Source organism: Sarcophilus harrisii, chromosome 2 (genome assembly GCF_902635505.1).
Source record: "Sarcophilus harrisii chromosome 2, mSarHar1.11, whole genome shotgun sequence".
Lineage (NCBI taxonomy): Eukaryota > Metazoa > Chordata > Mammalia > Dasyuromorphia > Dasyuridae > Sarcophilus > Sarcophilus harrisii.
The window spans coordinates 197,967,109-197,995,080 of NC_045427.1; the positions used below are offsets into that span (position 1 = coordinate 197,967,109).

At 34.9% G+C, this 27,972-nt stretch overlaps 1 protein-coding gene across 1 annotated transcript; it reads left to right on the plus strand.

Moving 5' to 3' along the window:
* The first annotated feature begins 2,803 nt into the window (after nt 1–2,803).
* Nucleotides 2,804–27,972, plus strand: YIPF4 (Yip1 domain family member 4). Its single transcript, XM_031951243.1, has 6 exons — nt 2,804–3,185; nt 20,548–20,701; nt 21,893–22,064; nt 23,872–23,949; nt 26,077–26,190; nt 27,555–27,972. Exons 1-6 carry the CDS (start codon nt 3,104–3,106, stop codon nt 27,690–27,692), a joined length of 738 nt encoding a protein of 245 aa, XP_031807103.1. The 5' UTR covers nt 2,804–3,103; the 3' UTR covers nt 27,693–27,972.

Here is a 27,972-nt window from a genome sequence, read left to right on the forward strand (position 1 = left end):
TATTCCTGAAAAAAATTGGATTTCTGTGAAGCAGAGTTGAGGAAAGTTGTCAGCCCCACTCTTTTTTCCAGAATCATCAGAGTCCAGTGGCAAGACAAAAGTCAAGATTATTTAGAAAATATGGAAAGACACTCTTATGAAGGAAGATGCTATCCACCATCAAAGAAAAAGAAGACAAACAAGCATAATAGTTACATAAGAACATGTATATATATGTATATATGTGTATCACTATAGATATCTATGTATATATATGCATATATTATATATTATGTGCATATATTATATATGTGTGTGCTTAATTGTAGCCTTTTGGGAGGAAAAGGATATAAAAAAGAATAAAGTAAGAAGTGCACAACAGAGAACAAAAGAAAACCTACAGGAAAGCCAAAAAAAAAAAAAAAAAAGCGGAATAGCTCTAAATACAACATGTGGTATTTATTATATATTATTTTTTCAAATAGAAATTTATTGCTTTATATTTTAAATCTTCTCATATTCTGCAGAACACATGGCAACCTTTTTTCCCCCTTTTTCTATTTTGTATTTAAATTTTAAATAAATAAATAAAAATATTTTTAAAAGTAAGGTGATTGGCAGTGGCTCTGGATGTAATGGATGACCTTGGTTTTTTGGTGTCTGATGAAGTTCTAAGAGTTAAGAAAATGTTCACATACACTTATTCTTCCAGGGAAATCTTCACATGGTTGGGATAAATATCTCTCTAACTCATCTGTCCATCACTTACTCTCCACTTGGTTTAGCTCATCTGAGGTAGTTTTATGGAGGTATGTCCGCTGTACATGTTACAACTTCTTTTGGAGTCACAGATCAGAGTTGGTTGGCAGATAGATGTCAAAGTGGATGAGCAGCCCTGAAAAGAGCTTGGCAGCCCTCATACCAGAAATACTAGGTCTCCCTGAACACTACATCCGCCCTATCCACTAATTATACTTAGCAGAAGGCATTCTTCCCTTCCCCCAAAAAAAACCCTCAATTTTATATTTAAATTTTTTAATTCATTTTAAACTCATTCCTTGTAGTTCCAATAATAAGGAAAAGTCAAGTTTTTTGAGAAAGTGATGGCATCCACTGGGAAGCTCTGGAGTTCAAACCCTTTTTACCATCTTTGTTTCACTGTGGGCCAGTGAATTAAACTTTCTGCACTGGCTTTTCTACCTCTGTAAAAAAAAAAGAGTGTAGGACTATATGGCCTCTTAAGTAGTATCAGACAGCAGATACTAGGTCAACTATTCCACAGCCAGTTTTCTGAAGACCATTTTCCAGGTGACAGATCATCCTATTTCCTATTTCCATATCCATTCTATTTCCATATCCATTTCCATATCCATCCTATTTCCATATCCATTTCCTAGCCATCCTATTTCCATATCCATCCTATTTCCATATTCATTTCCATATCCATCCTATTTCCATATCCATTTCCATAGCCATCCTATTTCCATATCCATTTCCATATCCATCCTATTTCCATATCCATTTCCTAGCCATCCTATTTCCATATTCATTTCCATATCCATCCTATTTCCATATCCATTTCCATATCCCTCCTATTTCCATATCCATTTCCATATCCCTCCTATTTCCATATCCATTTCCATATCCATCCTATTTCCATATCCATTTCCATATCCCTCCTATTTCCATATCCCTCCTATTTCCATATCCATTTCTAAGATCCTATATAAATTAATATGTCTTCTAAGATAAAACTTCTTAAATTGTGGGTCATGACCCTTTATGATATTAACTAAATATGGGGGTCTCGAATTATGATTTATTATCAATAAATGTTTAATTTGTTTATTTATTTTATATGCCTATATCCCCAGGCGCTTAAATTTTTTTTAGGACAAAAAGGGGTCACGAATGGCCAAACTTTAAGAAGCCCTGCTCTAAGATACAGTTTCCTTGCTATTCCTCACTGAAGGCACTTCATCTCCTTACTCTGAAGTTTTTCACTGGATTTCACATTCTCGTATTCATTCTAACTCCAGGTTTCTCTCACATTTCACCTAAAATCTTACCTCCTGAAAGAAGCCTTTCCCGTGCTCACGTAACACAGATGCCTTTGCTCTAAGATTTCCACCAATTTATCCTGTATCTTATTCATACGTCCCAGTTTGGATTTTGCCTTCCCCATTAGATGATGACACTTTTGGAACACTCCTTTTGCCTTTTTTTTAATTCCCGGATTTGATACAGCGTTTCACACCTAATAAGCGCTTAATAAAGTTTGTTGATTTGATTCTAAGATTCTACGTCATGTAAAGTGAATTAACTTTCGGGGTACTGTTTCTTGTGTAGAGTAAAGCTTTTTTGCTTTTGTCTTTTTCTCTCTAGAATCCGGCCTGGTAAAGAAACGCGCCTTGATTCATTGATTGATGGGTAAGAATTTCTAAGTTGCTTCCTCCAGCAACAACACATCGTCACTTATACCCACGCTTCCTCGCAACCCCCCAGGTCACTACAGGTTTCCAGAAGGGAAAAGCTGGAGAGGATAGAATGACGTAATTGGATGGAACACGGGAAGGCGACGAGAAGAGAAAGAAGGTAAAAAGACTCCTCAAAGGAAAGAACGCACCGGAGTAACAAAGGAAGGGAAGGAGTTCAGAAAAGCTGGAAGCGATGATAGGCAGCCCAGCTCCTCCACCAATCATAAGTAAACTTCTTGCCCAGCCCGGGGGAGAACTTCCTGAAGCAACAATTAGAACAGCCAATAGGCGTCCGGCTCGAGGCAGCCAATCGGCGGCTGCATTACAACCAGCCAATGGAAAGACGTCTGTTAGTGTTATGGTCCTGTCAGGACGCCGGCGTCGTGGGGTTTGGGCACTCGCCACGGGCACGGCCCGGGTCGGGGTTTGGCCCCAGCTCTTCTCGAGCCCGTTGACATCTTCCTGCTCGCTTTCCCCGCCCGCCTCGACCGCAGCTCGAGAGTCGAGAAGCCGCTGCCGTTTGCGTGGCGGGGACTGGACGAATTGAAGTGTCTGAAGGTCGGCGCCGCCGCCGCCTCCGCCTCAAAGCCTGGGCCCAGCCACCGCCGCCGCCGCCGCCGCGGTCGCCACCTCCGCGGGGCGAGGAGATGCAGCCGCAGCCGGGGCCGCCCCAGCTGTATTCTCCCACTAATGGAGACTTTACCTTCGTTTCCTCCGCAGACGCTGAAGGTGAGGCGTTGGCGACCCCCGAGAGGGCCCCGAGGAGGCAGGCGCCCGAGTTGCACGGGTTTCGGCCTACTCGGAGCTCTGTTCGAGCCTGGCCCAGCGCTGTGGATGCGAGGGGGGCAGGGCTGGGACGGGGACGAAGCCAAACCCTTCTGGAGACTGGCCCCGGCGTCAGCTCCTGAGCGAGGGCTCAGGGAGCCTCGGTCAACCCAGGTTTCAACCCAGAGATCGAACCGGAGAAGGGCTGGGTGGGCTGGTAGGAAAGGTGAGGAGAGGGAGAAGGGATGCAGTGGAAGAGAATGTATGTGTGTCTCTAATGGTAGCCAACATTTAATAGCCCTTTAAAGTTTTCCAAGCACTTTGTGTACGTTAACTGTCGGGAAACATATATGAAGTACCTGCTCTGTGCCAGGCAAGAACACCAGTGAAACAGTTCCTTCCTTGAAACAACTTGCACAGTAAATGCTCACAGTAAACGTTTGTTGACTGATTTAATATACGTGAGATGCTGTAGTTAGCATTTTACAGAGAAGGGAACAGGCTCAGAGATTTTGATTAGTAAACGCTGAGTGATTTAGCCAGAGGAGCTAGGTATTTATTTCCTACTTACAGGTTCTGTGCTTTGCGCTATGTTGATTCACACCTCTAGAAAAGCTTCACGGGACTAAAGTTACCCATTGTTCAAAGTAACAGTAGCATTATGCGATGATTGACTTAACTCTTGTAAGCAATAAAGTGATCCAAGAAAATTGTAAAAGACTCATGACAGAAAATACTTATCCACATCTGGAGAAAGAACTATGGAGTCTGAATGCAGATCAAAGTATATATTTTCAGGTTTTTTTTTTTTTTTTTTTTGGTGGCATTTCCCTTTTCTGTTTTTTCTTTCACAAAATGACTAATATAAAAATATGTTTCTATGATTGCACATGTATAATCAATATCAGATTGCTTTTTGTCTTGGGAAGGGAAGTAGGGAGAATATTTGGAGCTCAAAGTCTTATAAAAATGAATATTGAAAACTATATTTACATGTTATTGGAAAAACTAAAATACTATTTACAAAAAAAAAAATTAATAGGAGCACCAGTTTTGGGGTCCTGCATCATTGAAAGACTGTGAAAGATCTATAATATAAGTGTCATTTTTCACATGGGGAAACAAGTTGTGGTGATATAGCTAGTAAATAAATGTCAGAACCTGACTCTCCAGCTAGATGGATTCAACTATTAGAGATTTTGTTGCAGTTCTGTGATAATAAAGTAGCAGAAGCATAGTCTGTTCCAGAAAGAATCTGTAGCATTTAAGAATTCATAGCTTCTGTACTGATGCTCCCTTTTTTTCCTTGCATTTTTGTCTTTTTTTTTTTTTTTAACTCTGCACAATAGTAAAGTTTTTTAAAATTACTTTTTTAATAGGACCTTTGCTTTTACACTATCCCTTTCATCCTAACCACCTTTTATGCAAATAATGACAACGAAAAAGGGGTAATTCAGGTTAAAAAATTAAGAGAAAAGCCTTACAGTTTTAGTCCTTCATCCCTGCAAAAAATGGCAGGGAAGTACATTTTCACATTTCTTTGATACAAATTTTATTTCTATGTTACGGTCTATAATTACTACTATACATTCAATTTCCATGTATTGTTTTCCTAATTATTATTGTGTATATTGTTTTCTGCTTCTATTCATGCACCACCTTTTCTTTAGCTATTTCCAGTTAATGATGAGTTATCTCCTTTGTTTTCAAGTCTTTGCTACTACAAAAAATTCTGCTATAAATATTTTGACTTATATGAGGCTATTCTTAATATCTTTGGCATCCTTAAAGAATATGCAGCTAGTAGGCACAATAGATAACAAAACTGGACCTGGAGTCAGAAGAAACCTCAATTAATTCAGCTGTGTGACTTTAGGAAAATCATTACTTGTTTCTGCCTCAGTTTTGCATTCAAGTTAAGGTTTCTGAAAGACATAGCAACAATTTCAGATATGCAAAGGAATACTATTCTGATGATTGAAAGTGAAGAGTTAAGACTCTTAAGGGTGAAAAAGGAGAATATAGAAGCTGGCCTGAAGCTTATCATCAAAACCTCAGATATCTTGGCAACTGATCCCATCACTTAATGGCAAATAGAGAAGAAATGGTAACAGTGTCAGATTTTATATTCTTGGACTCAAAGATTATGGTAGAAGGTAACTGCCACCATGAACTCTAATCAGAAGGAAAATTGGCAAATCTAGACAACATATTAAGAAGCAGAAACATTTTTACAACAAAGGTTCATTTATTTAAAGTTTTGGTTTTTCAAATGTCAATGTATGGCTCTGAGACTTGGATTATAAGGAAAGTTGAGCACCACAGAATCGCTCTTGAATTGTTGTACTGGAGAAAAGTTTTGAGAGTCCCTTGGTCAGTAAGGAGATGAAATAAATCAATATTTAAAGAAATTAATTCAGGCTATTTACTGGAAGGTCAAAAACTGAAGCTGAAGTTTAAATTTTTTAACTCCATAATGAAAAGATAGGACTCACTGGACTAGATTCTGATGTTTGGAAAGATGATGGCATAAGAAAAAGACAAATGAAATAGCGAAAAATGAGATGGATATAAATAATATCATGGAAACTTAAAACAGATTTTGAAAGGTAGTAGAAGAAGGAAAAGCCTGTTGTGGTATGGTTTATAAAGTCATAAAAAATAGGAACTGATTGAATGACTGAATATTACAACAACAACATTCTTCTATAAATATAATTTTTAAGCCCTTAACAAGAAAAGATCTTGATCATATCTTGTAGAAATTCTAGTTGATTTTGTGCCCAATTTGTGTTTTATGTTGAGCCCTTGCTTATAGATATTTTGGAGTCATTCTTTTCTAGTTTTTGTCTTGATCATCCTTGTCTCTACAATAAGTTTTTATATTACTACAGTAGCTTTTTTTTTTTTTTTTTTTTTTTTTAATAATGGGAACCTTTTGTTTGTTTGCTCATTTTTTCCAGCCTTCTTTCTGATTACAAATTTGTTAGGGACAGGCTCTGAACATTTCTGGAGGTAATGTCTAAGTTAATCTTGCCACTAATTCTGGAGTGTGTTATATTTTTTCAGGCTCTCAGGGACATCTCACACAGCAAGCTTTCAGTGTACCCAAAGTTCCCAACGCAAAGTCTGAATCCTTGCCAGCTCCTCTGTGTTCTGCAAATTTTTTAGTCTTATAGACTTGCCCATTTAGAAATTTTTTTAGACTGCTACTGGACTGAGCCACAGTCAGCCAAGTAGAAAGCTCTTTTGGTTTAGAGCAACAGAACTGTAGGCTGCCCTTTGGTCTGGAAATTGCGGCCTGGTTATTCCTTTGAAGACTTCAGACTGTGCTAAAATTTGGGAGTGAGATCAAACTCTGTCCTGGGGTGTGGGTGGGAGAAGCAGTTGCTGATTTCTTTTGAACTTGGTTCATTTTTGGTATAATAGGCTAGAACCCATGATACCTCACCATTGAATTCTACCCTCAGGTACAGATCCCCTCCTTTGTGTGCCATGTGTGATCTGGTATTGGGTAGGAAGCAACAGTGCTGTCAATCAGGAACCTGATCTTGCATCTTAAACAAATTTTGGCTTCTATGAATCTCCCAGTCCTTTTTACACAGCCTCTCCTTGTACTGAAATGCTTTGTGTAGTGGTTCCTTACTAAATCTTGTCTGTCTCCAGTTTTTACAGTTCTGCCAACATTGGCAAGAAAAATGACTTATTGGGATTTTTTTTCTTGGATTTCCAGATCAGGATTTCATCTGGTATATTTTCTGTATCTGTTTGGAAGAGTTTTACTGTATTCTGCCATTTTGGTTCTTTTATTTTTGGAATATGGATGAGAATATTTTACAATTGAAGATATAAATAATATATATTTTATAACTTAACCATATGTTTATTGTCCCTGATCAAACTACAAGCATGAAACAGTCAAAAAAAAAAAAAAGAGCACTGATTTTAGTGTCTGATGACCTGTGTTCAAATATCAGCTTTTTGTCCAATATGATTAACATAGAGAAAGTCATGATTCTATAGACCTTGGTTTAGGTGAAAATAGATGTATTAAAATTACTTATAAGGCTCATTCTAGCTCTAAAGCTGTGGTTGTATCAATTGTTCTTTGGTACTGTTAGGTAATAGTATTTCACAAAGAAAAGTTCAACTTAAAAGATAGAAACTTTGATATAATATTTCTAGGAATTTAAATGATGTTTCTTATTTTCTGTAACTCCTAAATCATCTTCCTGCACTTATCATTGACTTCTGTTTTGTTATAAGAGGGGCTCCAAAGTGCCTACAAAGAATGTTCTTTTGCATTTTTTTTGTTATACATGTACATTAATTTTTTTAAATACACATTTATGATAAATATTGGGAGAGAAAAATCAGAACAAAAGGGAAAAACTCAGAGAGAAAACAAACAAAAAACAACAACAAAAGAGAAAATACCCTATGTTGATTTACATTCAGTTTTCTGGAGGCAGACGATATTTTCTCTCCAAAGTTTATTAGAATTGTCTAGAATCACTGAACTGCTGAGAAGAACCAAGTATCTCAAAGTTGATCATGGAACAGTCTTGCTGTTACTGTGTACAATGTATTCCTGGTTCTGACTGTTTTGCCCAGCATCAGTTTGTGTAAAATTTTCCAGTCCTTTCTAAATCAGCTTGTTCATCATTTTTTATAGAACAATAATATTCCATTACTTTCATAACCATAATTTATTCAGCCTTTCCCCAATTTATGGCCATCTATCCATTTTCCAATTCTTTGCCACCACAAAAAGAGCTTCTAAAAACATTTTTGGTATATGGGGGTCCTTTTCCCTACAAAGAAGATTTTTATTATTAAAAATTTTTAATAATAGCTTTTTATTTTCAAAATACATGCAAAGATAGTTTTCAACATTCACCCTTGTAAACCTTGTGTTCCAAATTTTTCTCCCTCCTTTTTCCCTATCCCACTCCCCTAGACAGCAAATAATCCAATATAGGTTAAACATGTGCAGTTTTCTAAACAAATTTCCACATTTATCATGCTGCACAAGAAAGAATGAGAAAAAAAAAATCAAGCAAAGAAAAACAAAAAAAGGTGAAAATACTATGTTATGATCCACATTCAGTCCCCATAGTTTTCTTTCTGGGTGGAAATGGCTCTCCCTATCATAAGTATATTGGAATTGGCCTGAATCACACAAAAAGTATTTTTAAAGGACAAGGCGGATGCATTTATTTATTGGTTGCAAAGAAAGAGCCAGCAAATAGAGATTAGAGAGAGCAGTTGTGGTAGATGGAGAAAATCTGTTGGAGAAGATAGGAGGGGATATTATATTCAAGGGTTCATGCAGATGGGTTGGCCTTGACAAAAAGGACCATCTATTGTCTGATAACGAAGTCATGGGAGAGGAAAATGTTTAAGTGATGTAAAATAACAAGTGGAGCTTTCAGTGAATGGCCTTAGTTATTTTGGTGAAATATGAGGTGAGGTCCTCAGCTGAAGTGAGAAGAGGGGAGACGAGGAAAGACAAGAAAGAAAAGAAAGAATGTGAAGCTAGCAAATTGACCAGGAAGGTGTAAAAATATTTCCTAATTTCAGTTGACCGTCCCAGTATAGAATAGGTGATACAACTTTGTAGTGGATCCTGTCAGAATAGTTTCATTTCTTCTTGCTCCATTTAGCTTTAGATGAATAAACGTAAAAGATAAATGAGAGATTCAGGCATTGGTTAAGATTTGGCAAGGCATGATGGATTGATAGTATAGGGAGCAAGGGATTCAAGAATAAAGAGTAATAGTCAAATTGAGTTGGTTCACCAGGAAGCTGAAATAAAAGACAAAATTGTGAACACTGCAGAGATGAATGCCCAGGAAAGAATTGAGACATAGAATGAATAGAAGTCATGATGTCAATGAAGAATAGGATTAAAGCTTGTTTGATATAGGAATGTGGATGATAAAATTACAGATAAATTTTGGAGTTTATAAATATGAAAATAGAACATTTCTGGATCAAGAATATGACCATCTTAGTGTATTGCTGAGTGGAGACAGTTCATGGGAACTGAATAAATTAAAAAACTTGAAGAATTTGGGGTAGTTGAAGGAGTATCAATTTGTGTTCTGAATCTTCTTAGAGTTGGGTGCAGGATGAGACTTTCTGTTCACATACATATATTTTTTACATGTATATTAACTTTTAAAATACATTTCTTTTTTTTTTTTTTTAAAGCTTTTATCCTATGTTTTATTGAGGATGAACAAAAGGTACAGTGAATGAAAGGGCTTCAAGACAATTGCATTCTGCTGGGTTTTGCCATTTTAAAGTTAATTTTCAGGGAGAAGAAAGTCTTAGAAATAAATATAAAGTTATAAAAAAACTAAAACCCAAAGAAATCAAGGGATGAAAAAGTCTGAAGAGACTTGCATCCGTTGGTGTTACAGGGGTCCTCAAACTTTTTTTTTTTTTTTTTTTATCTGAAATGTGATTATTATTATTTTATTTTTTTTTAATAGCCTTTTTTTTACAGGATATATACATGGGTAACTTTACAGCATTAACAATTGCCAAACCTCTTGTTCCACTTTTTCACCTCTTACCCCCCCCACCCCCTCCCCTAAATGGCAGGATGACCAGTAGATGTTAAATATATTAAAATATAACTTAGATACACAATAAGTATACATGACCAAAACATTATAAAATACATTTCTTTATGAATTTTGTCGGAGAGAAAAATCAGAACAAAAGGGAAAATCCATAGCAGAAGGGGAAAAAGGCAACAAAAAGTGAGCATACCATATGTTGATTTACATTCAATCTCATGGATGCAGATGGTGTTTTCTATCCAGAATTTATTGGGATTCCATTAGTTCACTGAATTGCTGAGAAGAACCAAGTGTTTCATAGTTTATCATGGGACAATTTTGCTGTTACCGTGTATACTATATTCCTGTTTCTGCTTGTTTTGCTCAGCATCAGTTTATGTAAATCTTTCTGGGCCTTTTTAAAATCAGCTTGTTCATCTTTTTTTTTTTTTTTTTTGAGCAATAGTAATCCATTGCTTTCATATATCATAACTTATTCAACCATTCCCCAATTGATGGGCTTCTATTCATTATCCAATTCTTTGCCCCCATAAAAAGAGGAGCTACAAATCTATTTTTGCACATATCAGTCCTTTTCTCTTTTTTGTTATTTCCACAGAGCCAGTATTGGTACTGCTGGGTCAAAGGCTATGCACAGTTTTACCATCCTTTGGACATAATTCCAAATTGCTTGGAGAGCGACACTTTAAGCTAGGCCCTTAACTAATTGAGGAAAGGAGGATGCCCTGAGAGTTTTTCAGTAATGACTATTAGGATTTTTATTAAGAGACTTTATTTTTTAACAGGATGTTATTGCTTATTATTGCTTATTTCGTTTCCCCTGTCGTTTATTGCTTATTATTTATATTAGCAGCTATGGGAGAAAGGGAAAGTACATGCTTATGCAAAATTAAAAATTTCAAAACCACAAGACAGTGAATTCTCAAAACCTCCAGTATGTTAATGTCAGGCATACAAAAAGAAGTGATGTATGGAAGGAGAAAAGTCCCAAAACAGAATGCTTACACGTACTCAGAAACATGAGTGGCTACTGGGTGCAACAGTAGAAAGCAAAATCCACATGTAATCTGTAAATGAGAGAACTGGGGGAGAGACTTGGGAAAAGCTAATCTGACATTTAAAGTTTATTTTCCCCAAAGGGAAAGAAGTAATCCCTTAAATATCCAAAGTTTATTTTGTAGTCCCATAGGGAGTAGGCTGAGCCTTGGTAGTAGAATTGAAGAAAGATGGGCAAGTCATTGTAGGGAATCTGCCTAAACTGCTTCCTACATTTCCTACTTTAGACAAGTCAGGAAAATGTAGGAACTACCTTGACCCAGAGATTATCCATGGAGTTTTAGGGAGCTATAGCCATCTGTCAAAAAGGTTTCAGGGTCTCTAAGAAGTTAGAACAATCTGGCCTTCTTTCCAATGACAACCTGCTTCCTCCTTTCATGACATTATTTGGAAGGGCTGAAGGGTATTAGATTTTCTTTTGTGAATGAGGAGAGATAGAAAAGGAAGAGCAGAGATTACCTTGAACCCAGGTTCTACTCTTGCTTATACCCAGTTTTTCCCCCCATCTTTTAAAAACATTACAAATTTTGGACTAAAAAAAAAAAAAATCTAAGTCAGTATCTGTCCAAAACAGCTTAGGCTAGAATAGTCCACCTAAACTTATATGTTATTGTTCAGTCATTTTAGTCATGTCTAATTCTTCATGACCCCATTTGAGATTTTCTTAGCAAAGATATTAGGGAGGTTTGCCATTTCCTTCTCGTTTTACAGATGAGGAAATCGAACCAAACAGGGTTAAGTCATTTGCCTAGGTTCACTCAGCTGGTAAGTGTCAGAAGTCAGATTTGAATTCAAATCTTTCTGACTTAAGGCATAACACTCAGTGCCACTGTGCCGGCTAGCTGCCTTTAAAATTTATAACTCAACTTCCATTCCTGATAGTTTAGATACTGAAAGTGGCATTTATTGAGTAAAGGGGTTGGGAAAGAAGTCAATACCCTCATCCCAACTTTCCAGGATGTAGTGGATTATATCTGTATATAACACCATTCCGTTTCGGATACTATATTTACTCTCTACCCCACAAGAAAAGGGCAAACGATCAAGATTTTCTTCAGAGTTTAAGCCATGAGACCAGAATAAATAATGAAGGTGGAGGGTGGAAAAGGAAGCATCCAAGAAGATAGAGATGAACTAAAGTGCAATAGTGAACAAGGGCAGCGCGCATAGCAAATGAAGAATTGAATAGTATCTAAATTTGGTTTAGATGCTGAGGGTTATTCTTAGTCCTTTCCCAAGACAGGGGATAAAGTAAGAAAACATTTCAGAAAATGTAATTCCATCTCCTCTTACTTTGTGAGACCTGCCTATTATGGGCATGGAATTGAAATTACAGGGGAAAAGGAAAGTTTGTTAAACATTTCATCTTTCTTCCATTTTGATGATAAATTTGAAAATCATTAACCTCAATGGGTACAGATTGCTGAGTGATTATGGTGCAGGGAGACACTGAAAGTAGCAATGGGGAGCAATGAATACTCCAGCCATTCCATCCACAGTTCATAATGAGGATTAGTAAAAGTGGTGCAGCAAGTAAGGAAAGGATAGTAAGAAAAGCAATGTTATCAAAAAAAGGACCTAGATTTCAATAACAACTAGAAGATAGAGATTAAAATGAAAGGAAATTGGTTAATTATGGTCTGTGCATTCTAGAAGTTTTAGTGGAAATGGGCAGATCTGGAGTGGGGACACATTCTAGGATGTTAAGGTTGAATGGAATGGGAATAAATTGGAAATGGGTAATGGGGTTTATGTGTTGACATTGGGAGTTCAGAATTATTGCAAATAGGAAGAGTCTAAGAGGTTGGAGTATGTTGACCATGAAATTGAGTCCAGGCAGATATCAGTGATTATTAAGACAGAGGTCAGTTGAAGGAAAGATGATTAAACTGTTCAAGGTTCTGATTCAAAGTCCCATATTGTGGGAGGTAATATGGTTGTCCTATGAAGTCTCTAGAGGCCTTCTTCACAGTATGTAGGAGTGGGGAAAAATATGGGAGTTTTGTCGAAATTATTTTAGGTCATTTTAACTTAATTACAATTCTTTCTGCAGGTTGAGAATTATTTCAAGTCACTTCTTTTTCATTTAGTTGTATTAGCCCTAGTTGTACTAGTTGTATTACATAATTTTTAAGCTACAGCTGAATTGAACCTGTTTAAAAAAAAAAAAACTCTTTTGGAGACTTAATGTAAATCAACACATGCTATGTTCACTTTTTTCCCCCTTTTTTTCTCTCTTTTGGTTTTTCCTTTTTGTTCTGATTTTCTCTGTTCTCTGATTCATAAAGAAATGTGTATTTTTTAAAAATTAAGGCGTAGGTATAATTAGAAAAAATAAAACAGTATAAGTTTAAAAAAAAACCTCTTTGCTCCAGAATTAAAGTCAACAGTAATTAACTACAAGTTACAACATTTAAAGCAGGATATGAACTTCCTTTGACATGGTTGTTGATAATCAGTCTACCTTTTAACCAAGGATCATAACAGCTAAAACTATTATTATATTACTATGTTAGTAATATAGTAACTATATTAGTATATAGTTATACATATTACACAATATTACATATTAGACATATTACACACATTACATATATGTAAAAAGAAACCACTGGCTATTTTATTTTCCATTTCTTACCACCCTCTAGTCCAACCATCATCTATAGCTGCTAAGTCACACTTTCTCATACATAAATTTTGGTCATGTTGCCTTCTTAAAGCCCTTCATTGCTCCCCATGCCCTATCAGATGAGAGAGATTACACTATATGATCTCTAAAGTCATCTAGCTCCTTGAATATGAAATGTTTCTCTTTGCCCTCATGTGATGAATTTTTGCCTAAGCTTTAAAACTCCATTCAAATATTACCTCCTTCTTAAAAGTTTTTCCTGAGTTTTCCCAAATAGTAATGATAGTAATGATAGTAATAGTAATGACCCTAACCCTAACCCAACCTCACATAGAATTAGATAATACACTTGTTTTATTTTGCATTATGCTTCTGTATTTACCCCTCACCCCAATAGACTATGTATCTAAGGTGGTCAGGGGCTTTACTAGTTATACTTATTAGCTATCTTATTTCTAGCGCAGTGCTCCCCAACTAGGAGATAATTGATAAATGTTAGTTTCAATATAATACCTTACTATGTATAGAGCAGTATTAGATGAAGGTGAGAGCATATCATATCATAACATCATAAGATTTATTTTTAGAAGGGACTTTTAAGTATTATTTAGCCCCAAATTCCTTTCAATTTCACTAATGAGGAAACTTAGTCCCACAGTTAACACAAGGTAATAAGTAGTAGAGATGGTATTTGGACCCAGGTCTCTCACTCCAAATTTAGCACACTTTCCACTGGACCACTCTGAAGAAAAGATTTGGAACAAATTCTTTAAAGAATAAAATAAGGAAGTGATAAGGGTGGGATAGAAGAATTTTTAGTTTTCACTTTACCTGACCTGGTTTAGTTATCAGCATCATATCTGTTGTCATAAAGAGGAATTTGGTAGGACTCCTTCTTTCTCTATTTTTTCAAATAGTTTACATAGTATTGAAATTAATTGTTCTTTAAATATTTGGTAGAATTCACATGTAAATCCATCTGGCCCTGGAGATTTTTTCTTAGGGAGTTGATTAATAGCTTGTTCTGTTTCTTTTTTCTAAAATGGGACTTTAAATAATTTATTTCCTCTGCTGTTAATCTGGGCAATCTATATTTTTGTAAGTATTCTTCCTTTTCACTTACATTATCAAATTTATTAACATATAGTTGGGCAAAATAACTCCTAATTTTTGCTCTAATTTCCTCTTCATTGGTGAAAAGTTCTCCCTTTTAATTTTTGAGAGTAACAATTTGATTTTCTTCTTTCCTTTTTCTAATCAAATTAGCTAAAGGTTTATCTATTTTGTTGGTTTTTTCATAAAACCAACTCTTAGTTTTATTAATTTGATATTTTTCTTATTTTCAATTTTATTAATCTTCCCTTTTATTTTTGGAATTTTAAATTTGATATTTAATTGGAGGATTTTAATTTGTTCTTTTTCTAGCTTTTTTGGTTGCAAGCCCAAATTAATGATTTTTTTCTTTCTCTGTTTTATGCAAGTAAGCATCTAGAGATATAAAATTTCCCCTAAGAATTGCTTTGTCAGCATCCTACAAATTTTGGTATGTTATCTCATTATTGTCATTCTCTTGGATGAAATTATTGATTGTGTCTATGATTTGTTGTTTCACCTATTTATTCTTTAGGATTAGACTAGTTTCCAATTAATTTTTGGTCTGTTTTCCCCTTGCTTTTTATTGCATGTAATTTTTATTGCATCATGCTCTGAAAAAAAAATGCCTTTGCTATTTCTGCCTTTCTGCGTTTGATTTTGAAGTCTTGGATATAGTCAATTTTTGTATAGGTTCTATGAACCACCAAGAAAAAAAAGTACTTCTTTCTGTCTCCATTCAATTTTCTCCAAAGATCTTTCATAGCTAACTTTTCTAAAATTCTGTTTACCTCCTTAACTTCTTTCTTATTTTGTGGTTTGATTTATCTAGTTCTGAGAGAGCAAGATTGAGATCCCCCACTAGAATAATTTTGCTGCCTATTTCTTGCAGCTCTCTTAACTTCTCTTCTAGGAATTTGGATGCTCTACCATTTGGTGCATACATGTTTAGTATTGATATTACTTTATTATCTATGGTACCCTTTAGCAGGATATACTTTCCTTCTTTATTTTAATTAGATCTATTTCTGCTTTTGATTGACCTGAGATCAGGATCACTATTCCTGTTACTCCTGCTTTTTTTATTTCACCTGAAGCATAATAAATTGTGCTCCAGTCTTTTACCTTTACTCTATATGTATCATTCTGCTTCAAATGTGTTTCTTGTAAATAACATATTGTAGGATTCTGGCTTTTAATCAAATTTGTTATCCACTTACATTTTATGGGAGAGTTCATCCCATTCACATTCACAGTTAAATGACTAATTCTGTATTTTCTGCCATCTTATTTACCCGAAGTTATGATTTTCTCTTTCCTTTCCCATTTTGCTTCTGACCACGACCTCCCTCAAACAGCCCTCTCCCTTTACAACACCTTTCCTTTTCTTATATCTTTCCCCTACTACTTCTGTTTTCCCTTCTATTAGCTTCCCCTTCCCGCCCCCCCACACTTCCCTAGAAGGTGAGACAAGTTTCTCTGTGAAAGCAAATATGTTTAATATTCTCTCTTTAAGCCAAATCTGATGAGAGTAAGATTCCCATAATGTTCATCTCCTCTTTTTTTTCTCTCAATTATAATAGGTGGTCTTTGCCTCTTCATGAGATGTAATTTCCCTCATTTTACCTTCATTTTTCTCTTTTCTCAGGACAATCCCTTTTCCACTTCTAGTTTCTTTTTTATATTATAGCAGTAACATCAAATTATACATGTACTCTCTATGTATATCCATAACAGAGATATAGTTCTCCTTTTTTTTTTTTTTTTTTTTTTTTTTTTTTTTTTTATTTAATAGCCTTTAATTTACAGGATATATATATGGGTAACTTTACAGCATTAACAATTGCCAAACCTCTTGTTCCAATTTTTCACCTCTTACCCCACCCCCCACCCCCTCCCCTAAATGGCAGGATGACCAGTAGATGTTAAATATATTAAAATATATATAGTTCTCCTTTTTAACCTTTTTATGCTTCTCTTGAGTTCTGTATTTGGAGATCATTTTTTTGTTTTTTTGTCAGCTCTGGTTTTTCCTCAAAAATAAATGAAATTCATCTGTATTATTGAATGTCCATCTTCTTCCCTGAAAGATCATGCTAAATTTAGCTATATAGTTGATTTCTTGGCTGTAATCCAAGTTCCTTTGCCTTTTGGAATATCAGATTCCAGGCCCTTTGATCCTTTAAGGTGGAAGCTGCTAGGTCGTAGGTAATCCTGGCTCCTCAATATTTGAATTGTTTCTTTCTGGCTGCATGCAATATTTTTTCCTTGGTCCAATAATTCTGAAATTTAGCTGCAACATTTCTTGGAGTTTTCATTTTGGGATCTCTTGTGTTTAGTGATTTTTTTTTTTTTGGTCGTTGTTGTTGAGGCAATTGAGGTTAAATGACTTGCCCAGGGTCACACAGCTAGGAAGTATTAAATATGTGAGGCCAGATTTGGACTCGGGTCCTTCTGACTTCAGGAGGAAGCCAGATGGCTTCTAACTGCCCCATCGGTGAATTCTTTTAGTGGCCGTTTTACCTTCTGGTTCTAGCACATCCGAGCAGTTTTCCTTGATGATTTCCTGAAATATAATGTCTAGGCTCTTTTTTTAATTTTGGTTTTCAGGAAGTCCTATAATTCTTAGATTGTCTCTCCTAGATCTATTTTCTGGGTCAATTATTTTTCCAATGAGGTATTTTACATTTTCTAGAAGAATTTTTGACAACAATGTGAGCTCATCTCTGAATGCCAACTTATAAAAGGTTGGTAGTTTATTCTCATGAATTTCCACAGTGATGCTAGCAATACTGGAATAGGAACAGAAAAATTAAGTAGTAAAGAAAACCACTGGGATGTTGATTTGTAGCTGAACAATTGGTTGAAGATTGGGATTCTAGGGTAACATAACTATTTTTTTTAATATAACTTTTTATTACAGTATATATGCATGGGTAATTTTTTACAACATTATCCCTTGCACTCACTTCTGTTCCGATTTTTCCCTTCCCTCCCTCCACCCCTTCCCCTAGTAGACAGGCAGTCTTATACATGTTAAATATATTATAGCATATCCTAAATACAATATATGTGTGCAGAACTGAACAGTTCTCTTGTTGCACAGGAAGAATTGAATTCACAAGGTAAAAATAACCTGGGAAGAAAAACTAAAATGCAAACAGTTCACACTCATTTCCCAGTGTTCCTTCCTCTGGGTGTAGCGAATTCTGTCCATCAATGATCAATTGGAAATGAATTAGATCTTCTCTTTGTCGAAGATACCCACTTCCATCAGAATACATCCTCATACAGTATTGTTGTTGAAGTGTATAATGATCTCCTGGTTCTGCTCATTTCACTCATGTAAGTCTCTCCAAGCCTCTCTGTATTCATCCTGCTAGTCATTTCTTACAGAACAATAGTATTCTATAACATTCATATACCACAGTGGGTAACATAACTATTGAAACAGGAAAAATACAAAAGCAGGTTGTAGTGAAAAGACAACTGGACATAAAAGTCTGAAAAAGAAGTTGAACATTCTGGATTTTTGACTTGTTAGTCTTATGTTCTTGGGCAAGTTATTTTACCTTTTTGGGCCTCAGTTTCTTCATCTTTAAAATGAACTATATTACAGGATGTTTCAGATCCTTTCCACTCAATTTCTTTGATTGGATTTGAGGAATTAAGGGTGTGTGCGTGTGTGTGTGTGTGTGTGTGTGTGTGTGTATGTATGTATGTATGGGAAGTCCCTGAGTATGATGGCAAGTGATAAAATAGGAAAATTGTGAACTAGGTTATCTAATTATTCAGAAAGTTGAAGAATAGCCTAGAATTTAGTAGTGAAAGCAATAGATGGAGTAAGTGATAGAGACAGATAACAGGTACCTCAAAAGAGGAGAGGTCACTGGGGGATGGTGTTAGTGGAATAGTTTGAAAGCTTGTAAATGGAAAGTAAGGAATAGCTAGCATTTTAAGCTGAGAGAAGTAAAAAGAATGCCATTCATTGGAGAGAGTTGCAAGAAATGTGATATCTTTACTAGAGATCCAGTTTTCTGTTAAATTAAGGAAATTGAAGATAGATATTTGATTAAAAAGATCAAGGAAATGAGACACTTTATTTAAAGAGCACAATGGAATGAGCAAAAAACTGGAAGGAACACAGGCCTAATCCATTTGGAGTCAATGTAGGAAAGGAATACTGGCTGTTTAGAAATGGAATATGTAGGCATAGAATATGCATCTAATGCAGGTAAGACTGGATGACTAGGATTGGAAAATTAGTACAATAGGAAGGAGATTGATTTGGCTTGCTCTAGCAATAGAATTTAAAGTATAAAAGGCTGACATATTGTATATTTGCCTTAAAGTTTGAAATAGAGTACTAAAATGAAATGTCACGAACATATTTGCCTTTGATGGAACTGTATCTCTTATTGTGATCAGTTTGGGGGAGAAGATAGGAGGTAAAGGTCCAAATTCCTTAGCTTCTCATTTGAGATCCTCTGCCTTTCCAGACTTTTCTCCCTTTCTGAATGTGATATGCTTCAGCCAAAGTAGATAACACATCATTCTTTAATACATGCTCAGTATTTTTGTTACACTTTTTACATCAGTTTTCTATACCTGGAATGCCCTTCCTTTCACCTTCAATTTACCATTGTTGTTCTCCCTACTCAAATTTTTGCAACAGATTTTCAATGTTCAGTGCATAATTTCCAAGATATATAAGGAATTGGTTCAAATTTATATGATTTTTCAAGGCCTACCACAAATGCCAATTCCAATTCTGTTTCCTTTTTTCCTTCAGTTGAAAGTTTTTTCTTTGCTTGGATTATATTTTGTGCAACTTTTATGTATTTAACGTTTTCAACTCAACATTTTAGTAATTACATAGTTGCACATGTGTGTACATATATATACATTTGCATCTTTCTCAGCATCTAGAATAATGCTTTGTACACATAGTAGATATTTAATAAATAATAGTTAAGTGAATCAATAAGTAATTTGTAGGTCCATTTAAATACCATCTCTTTAAAAATAAATGCCTGTGGCAATGGAAGAATCCAGTTTGTTAGCTTTTCATTTCATGTTATTGCATTTGAAGTCTTTTGTATGTTTCTATCTACATTTTAGAGAGGTAGAATGTCATAACTCATTGACTAGGAAGCTGGGAAGATCTGGGTTGCCCTCCCCCCCCCCCCCCCCCCGCAAGTCAATTGGAGTTAAGTGACTTGCCCAGGGTCACACAGCTAGGAAGTATTTAAGTGTTTGAAGCCAGATTTGAATTCAGGTTCTCCTGACTTCAGGGCTGGTGTTCTATCCGCTGCACTACCTAGCTGCCCCAAGATCTGGGTTTTAATTCTGGCATATCACTAAATTTTTGTCTGACCTAATATATGTAATTTAATCTCTCCAGGCCCCTCTTCCCTCATTTACAAATTGGAAAAGTAGAATCAGATGATATTTGGATACTTATTACTTCCAGAGTTCTTAACTTTTCAAAGTTCATAATTAGAGGTATTTATATTTTAATGAGTTATTTGTTGTTATTTTTCCTAGCTCTATGAAATAATTTTTTGGCAGTTTGATTAGCATGGCACTGAACAAGTAGACTAATTTGGTAAAATAGCTCTTTTTATTATATTGGTTCGGCCTACCCATAAGCAATTGATTTTTTTTTCCAGTTCAAATCTCACTTTATTTTTGTGAAAAGTGTTTTGTTAATTGTGTTCATAATACCCGAGTTTGTCTTTTAATCAGTTATTTGAAGACAGAAGCTGTCATCCTGTCTTATATATCTTTTTATCTTCCCTGGTTGTTGTTGTACTCTAGTCTAGTATTGTACGTGGTAGGTATCAATAAGTATTTGTTGAGTAAATGAGCTTATGTTGTATGTAAACTTTTTTCAATTAAATCATGGACATTTTAATCATCCTCCTCATCCGCCATCTTCCCCCTTCTCTTTAAGATCTCAGTGGTTCAATAGCAGCCCCAGAAGTCAAACTAAACCTTGGTGGAGACTTTATCAAAGAATCTACAGCAACTACATTTCTGAGACAGAGAGGTTATGGCTGGCTCTTGGAAGTGGAAGATGATGACCCCGAAGATAACAAGCCTCTCTTGTATGTAATGCTATTCTTTCTTTTGATTGTTAAAAACAGTTTTATTTTGTGGGTGCTGATATTCATCTTTCATTTTATTTAAAAAAAATTGGGAGAGAGCTAAAAAGTTGTTTTAAAATTAATGGATTTTATTAAAATTAAAGAATTTTAGAGCTGGGGCAAATCTAAGAAATCATCTAGTCTAGCCTCTAAATGAAGCAAAAATCTTCTGTAGCATCTTCAACAAATGATGAACTTGCCCTTTTCTGAGCATCATTAGTGATAGGGCTTGCTCCTGTTGTCCATTTCTTTTTTGGATATCTATAATTTTTAGAAATTTTTTCCTTATACAGAAAGGAGCTTGACTTGTAACTTCATTGGTATGGGGAACTCCCAAGTAAGGGAAATCCCTCTACCAATGCAGATCAGTATCATTTCTGCAATTTATAGTCTTACAATTGCCTACAACATAGCAAAATTAAGTGACTTGTCCAGGGTCACACAGCTATTATATTTCAGAGGTGCAACTTGAATCCATATTTTCCAGGCTTCATTGGCTCTCTGTTATTATATTGAACAGAACTCTGCTTTCCTTTAACTTTCACTCTATGGTTTCTTTTTCTTCCCTTAGATCCTAATAGAATAAGATAACTACTTTGAAAGAAGCAATGTCTCCTAAGGTCTCTTCTTCTATTAATTAAATCAAACTTAGATGATATATTTTTACTTTCTTTACCATACTAATCATCTTTTGGATAGCCTCTAACTTAATAAAGGTAGCAGAGAGTTGGAAGTAGTAGTGCCAATGTGATAAGCTAGACAATGCAAAAAAAGACCAAAAACCTTATTACCTCTCTTGTTCAGAATATTTTCTCCTAAGGTGATTATGTCATATTTTTTCTTCCTATGTCATCATAAAATATATAAACTCTCCATTTAGTTAAAAACTCTTAGGAAATCAGAAAGTTTCCCCCCTTTTCTTTCTCTAATAGGTCCTGTAATTAACAGATTGAGTCAACTTGATGTTCGTGAAAGATGTATGGGATCTGTAATCTCAGATGGAAAGACATACTACCAAAAGTTGGCACTTCCAGAAACAACCCTGTATAATTTTTTACCTTAGGCTCATGATTCCTAGAGTCCTGAGTCCCAACCCTGGTAATTTTGAAGTGACAACATTCCATGCAATATTCCATGTTTTTTAAATTATAGGGAGGAACTGGATATTGATCTAAAGGATATTTACTACAAAATTCGATGTGTATTGATGCCAATGCCATCACTTGGTTTTAATAGACAAGTGGTGAGGGACAATCCTGATTTTTGGGGACCTCTAGCAGTTGTCCTTTTCTTCTCAATGATTTCGTTATATGGACAATTCAGGGTAAGTATATTGCTTTATTTCTACATATTTTAAACTTAAAAATATTTGAATATTGAATATAGTCAAATATATGTTACTGTTGGCTAACTGAAGATTTAGATGCTTTTATAATAATAAAAAAATTTACCAAACTAAGTTACTCCTTCCTCATTTGATTTGCTTGTAAAATTAGTGAAAAAACAAGTCCAGAAGTCTGATTTGTTTAGGAGTGTTAGTATATTAAATCAACCAATTTGGGTTTTTTCCTACTAATAAAGGATAATAAATATGTTCAGTTTTAATTTGAAGTCCACAGACACACCCACAAGGGCACTATAAATAGATTTTAGGGGATCCGTTAGATTGAGTGGGAAAAAGTATACTTATTTCAAACAATTGGTTTCTTTTGTAGCCTAATGTATTTTCAGAATAGTGTTTTTCTGTGCATTAAATAAAAGAGGTCTACAGGACTGCCAAAGAGGTTGGAGTGGGTCAATGATAGGGGAAAAAAAGTTAAGTGCTGAACAAGTGAAATTCCACAATTTTACTATTTTTTTAAGTCCCTGAAAAAGTTTCTTTAGCCTTCCTACCTGTTATTTGTGGTTACCTTCAGCTGTCAGCAGCCCCTATTTTTATAGGCCACTGATTTCCTCCTTTCCAGTACTACTCCTAAATTCTTAGTCCCCAAAATGTAGATAGTGAGCATTTTACAAATCCTTTCTGGTGTGCTAATTGTCCCCATTTACAAGCGAATGTCTCTTAGAGAAGTCTTGCCCAACTTACCAGCCTCTTCACTTTCCTCTGTCTCCTACTACCAGTTCTTTCTTTTGTATTCATTCTGCTCCATGTTTTTTGAAAATCCCAGTGATAGTTTACTAATTAGTTATTCTACTCATACACATGATGAAATTACTCATAATAGAGATATCTGTAAGAAATCTAATAAGAAACTTGAACACTTTAGGTCCAGGCTTATCACTTTTATAGTTTAGTACTATGTTTTTTTACAGGCATTTAGCACTTGAAATAAAAACCTTATATTTATGTTTATTTTCCCTTTTGTTAGTTTTTATGCCAGTGTATTTGAAATATTGTAAGAAAACTATGACAAGGGGCAGCTAAGTGGTGCTGTGGATAGAGCACCAACTCTGAAGTCAGGAAGACCTGAATTCAAATATGCTCTCAGACACTTGAACACTTCTTAGCTGTGTGACCCTGGGCAAGTCACTTAACCCCAATTGCCTTAGCAGAAAAAAAAAAAAAAGAAAGCTATGACTAGAATCTCTAACAGATTGATTATATCATTTCCTTTTCAGATGTTCAGCAACCAAAACACTGTTTTTGCCCTGTTTTCTTTTTCCATATTCATTTTTCCATGCCTGAGGCTTTATTTTTTAACATGTACACACACACATACACAAAATATGTGTGCCAGAATGCTTAGGTGACCCCAAAGCTTTAGGAAAATAATAATTTTTCTAAAAACTTAGTAACTCCAGAGTTGTGATGATTCCTACTTGTAAAGGATCAAGGAGTGTTCTCCAGACTCCCTAGCTTCCACCATGCATTATTTTTTTATAACCAGTGATGTAGATATAGCCACTAAGTTTGAACTTTTATGATTGAAAATTACGATGTCCTCTAGAGGAGGGAGTGGGGGGAAAGAGGGGAAAATTTAGAACACAAGGCTATGCAGGGGTCAGTGTTGAAAAATTATCCATGCATATGTTTTGAAAATAAAAAGCTTTAATTTAAAAAAAAAAAAGAAAATTACAAAGTACCTTACATGAAGAAAAGAATTGTGTTTATTTTTTTATTTTCTATTAAGGTGGTTTCATGGATCATAACTATTTGGATATTTGGCTCCCTAACAATTTTCTTATTAGCCAGAGTACTTGGTGGAGAAGTAAGTAACTCTTTATGAAAATTATCCTTTACTTTAAAAAACTTTGTGTTCCATAGATCCATTATAATTTGTATGGTTTTAAGAATAATTCATTGTTAATAATTGAAAATAATGTAAATCATGAGGACAGGTTCTCACTGCATATACTTGACTTTTAACAATTTTCTGAGAACTTTCACTTGTTGTGAAAGGAATAACCAAAAATTTGAGAATTGAAAGGGACCTTAAAGATCATTCTAAGAGAACATATTTATGTTCTTCTAGATAAGGAAAAAAGATACTTTAGAAGAGCCCTCTAGAGAATCATTCTGAAGGCAAGGAGAAAATTTGAACTGGTTTCCTAATCTACTCCCATTTCTTACCACCAATTAAAATGATCATTATTTGATGTTATCAGTTTTTACTAAATTTTTTGTCTCCAAAAATTTTAATTAATTCTTTCTAGTTTCCTTTCCAACAAACCAGGAACAATTGAATATGCCAAGGAATTATGATTTTGTCAGCAATCTCTGAATAATTTTAAATCTAAGAAAGTTGGATAAAGCTCAGACAGGTCAGAGGATTTGCTCTTGGTCACACATCTGGCCAGTATTAGAAATGGAATTTGAATTCAGTTCTTCCTAAATCTAACACTTTATTGTGATACTTTACTCTGTAATTGAACATAGAAGGAACTGAGACCACTATAAATTCCCCCCTGCCCCCCCGGAAGGGGTTTAGATTTTTTTAAAAAAATTTCTTTAATAGGCAGTTGTTTTCTTTCCCTCTTCTCTCCCCACTCTATAAAAGAAAAGACCTTTTATAACATATGTACATAGTTAAGCAAAACATTCTCATGTTGACTATGTCCAATAAGACTTAAGTTATAAGGGGGAAGACCTTTCTTGATTTCATATTCTTGCTGTTTTCCTGAAATATACTTCTGAAAAACAATTGTTTTCCCCCATCTTACAAATATAAATCATTCTAATCCTGCATCAAAGTTGAACCTAGATCATTGTCTCCCAAACTCTCTTGACTAATTACAGTTCCATGTGTTATAAATAATGAGTCTGTAAATTAGTGCTAGTGATAATTTTTCCTTCTAGAATGAAAGTATTTACTAAGGGGCAGTTAAGTGGCGCAGTGGATAGAACACCAGCCCTGAAGTCAGGAGGATCTGAGTTCAAATCTGTCCTCAGACACTTAATGGTTCCTAGCTATATGACCCTGGGCAAGTCACTTAACCTCAACTGCCTCAGCCAAAAAATGAAAAATATATACTAAATGTTAGTTTTCAAGAATAGATTACATTTCCTCTTTTGTTCCATTTCCCCCATTTTTAACACAGTATTATACCTCCAGGTTTCTCCCTTCCCTGGTCTTCAACTTATATGAACTGGTTCTGTCAGTATATTTGTTGCATCAAACTATAATTAATCGTATATGTCTGTATTACATGAATTTATGTATAATAGTAAATAAATCTTCTTACTGAAACTAAAGATGGAACTAGAACTATTCCCTACTTTGACACTAGGATTCCCCCATTTTATGATTTCTTTGTCCCTCACAAGTCTCTTTTTGGGTAAATTTTATTTTAAACTTTAAAATGAGAAAAGAAAAAAAAAAGACTTTGTCCTGTATGCAGCATAGCATTAAGAGAGTATTCAGTATAAAACAACATATTTCTATTTCAAAAAAAACTTATAATAAATAGTATATATTGTTTTCAAAGCTATTTAGTTTTTCTTTGCTTCCTCATAAGTATTCTGCTATGTACTTTTTTCATTATTTTTTTCTCCTCCCTTTTTGCAACTCCCTATTCCTGCTTTAAAAAAGACTACAGTTAAAGCATGGATACATAATATATATGCATTTATATGCTTATTTCCACTTGATACCTAAATGTTTCTAAATGTTCATTTTATTTTACTATTACTTGTATGAAAAAATCACCAAGTGGAGAAAGGAGGTGTAGTACCTGGACTAGGATGATTTGAGTAGTAATATGTGAAGTGGTAATTTATATGTTACCTCATAATTATTTCCTAATTTTTATATGTTAATTCTAAGCCTATAGTGTCAATGTGCAAGCGTTGTTAGAGTGTTCTGGATTCCTATAATATTAATTTTTAAAATCCACAGGTTGCATATGGTCAAGTTCTTGGTGTCATAGGATATTCGTTACTTCCCCTCATTGTAATAGCTCCTTTACTTTTGGTGGTTGGATCATTTGACGTTGTATCAACACTAATAAAAGTAAGTTATACAGTTTATATTTTATTTTTCAAAGCTATATAGTATCTTCTAGAGAAAAAGTCATTTTGCTACTTCCCTAGCTTTAAAAATGATGACACACCAAACAAAACTGATTATTTTACTTAATATTAAACTTTTCTCCCAAGTAATATGAATGAGTACATGAATGATTAAAGGAAACATTTATTATGTGCATATTATGTGCAAGGTATTATGTGGAGCCCTAGGGAGACAAATATAAAAATAAGACAGTCCTTGTTTTCTCTTATGAGGGAGACAATATATAATGAAGGTTTCAGCTTTAAAACAAATGGAAAAAAAGATCTCATGGTCCTTAGAATGTAGTGACACAGCCAGTTGATAAAATCATATTTTCAGATGTTGAACCATTTGACAGTGTCAAAGATGCTAATGACAAAACTTTTTCTTTTGAGTCTTCAGTATAACATTATAGCATTTAAAGGAGGAATTGCCAGGCTTCATCTTCACAGGAATTATTTCCTAGGATGGGGCTCTGGGCACTGAGTTGGAAGCATTGCAATTCTGAAGACTCTTGGGTTCAGGGTCCTGGGCTGTCATCAGCTGGGTTCAAGGAGAGGTGGTGGTCAATTGGCAAACCGGTCTAGAATCTTTGCCAAGAAACAACTTAACAAGAAGTAAATACAAAGTAATTTCTAGTGAGAGGGCTAAAAATTTGAGACTGAGGGTTTTCTGAAAGAAGTGAGATTTTTTTCATTTTTGTCTTAATTGAATTGACTTATATGAGTAACCTTCTTAGTTCTATTATAGACTGACCAGCAAGAGGTTGTATATTCTTGTTTGTGCTCCATCCTACTGAAAAAAATTTTTGTGAGGAGGAAAAGGTCTCTTCCTCACAGATATTTCTACCTGCCCTCCTAATTTGTAGGGAAAGTACTTCAGAAATGCAAACTATTATTATTATGCCTCTAATTCAGAGTCTCAAGGTTATTTGAAAGTCTAAGAAGCAAAAACAAGTATATACAGACAATACAATTAAGTATGTATAAATCATAGGTCATTAGAGTTTGTAAGAATCTAATCCATTTAATCTAGCCTCCCCTTTGGTTTTTCTCAGATGAGGAAACCAATACTGAAAGAGGAGAAATAACTTGTCCAAAGGTGTACCATCAGATAATAACATAGTCAGTTTTGGAGTCTAGGTATCCTGACTTCCAGTTCATTCTTTACTATAAGGATTGAGTGTCCTTGGAAGTACTATTTAAATTTTCTACAATAGTAGCTTGAGAAAGGTTTGTCAGCAATAGATTGGAATTTTTTCCCCTTCTTATAGTATTCAAAGAGTACTTCTATTTGCTAATATAATATCTTTTTCTCCCCTAAAGCTGTTTGGTGTCTTTTGGGCTGCCTACAGTGCTGCTTCTCTTTTAGTTGGTGAAGAATTCAAGACGAAGAAGCCTCTCCTGATTTATCCAATTTTTTTATTATACATTTATTTCTTGTCCTTATATACTGGGGTGTGATCTGAAAAAAATCATATATGGGTAGAAAGTTAATACATACGTGTGCAAGCTGGAGATTCACATGGAATAGATTGGAGAAAACATGTAGAAGGTGGAGTCTCTTTTTGTTCCAGTTGTAAAGGCAGGTTTAAGATTTAACAGCCTGCTTGTCTATTCTATTTAAGCAGTGTAGCTATATAGATGTGTCAGAATTCTAGATTTTGTTTTAAATTCTTCATATTTCAGTGAATAAAATATAAAAGCATTGTGTTTATAAGATTGTGTCACTATATACCTGTGC

Coding starts and splice junctions, on each gene's coding strand:
- YIPF4 (XM_031951243.1), top strand. CDS start 3,104: ATGCAGCCGCAGCCGGGGCCGCCCCAGCTGTATTCTCCCACTAATGGA. Junction 20,702..21,892: donor GAAGATAACAAGCCTCTCTT/GTATGTAATGCT, acceptor TTTAAATTATAG/GGAGGAACTGGATATTGATC. Junction 22,065..23,871: donor CGTTATATGGACAATTCAGG/GTAAGTATATTG, acceptor TTTTCTATTAAG/GTGGTTTCATGGATCATAAC.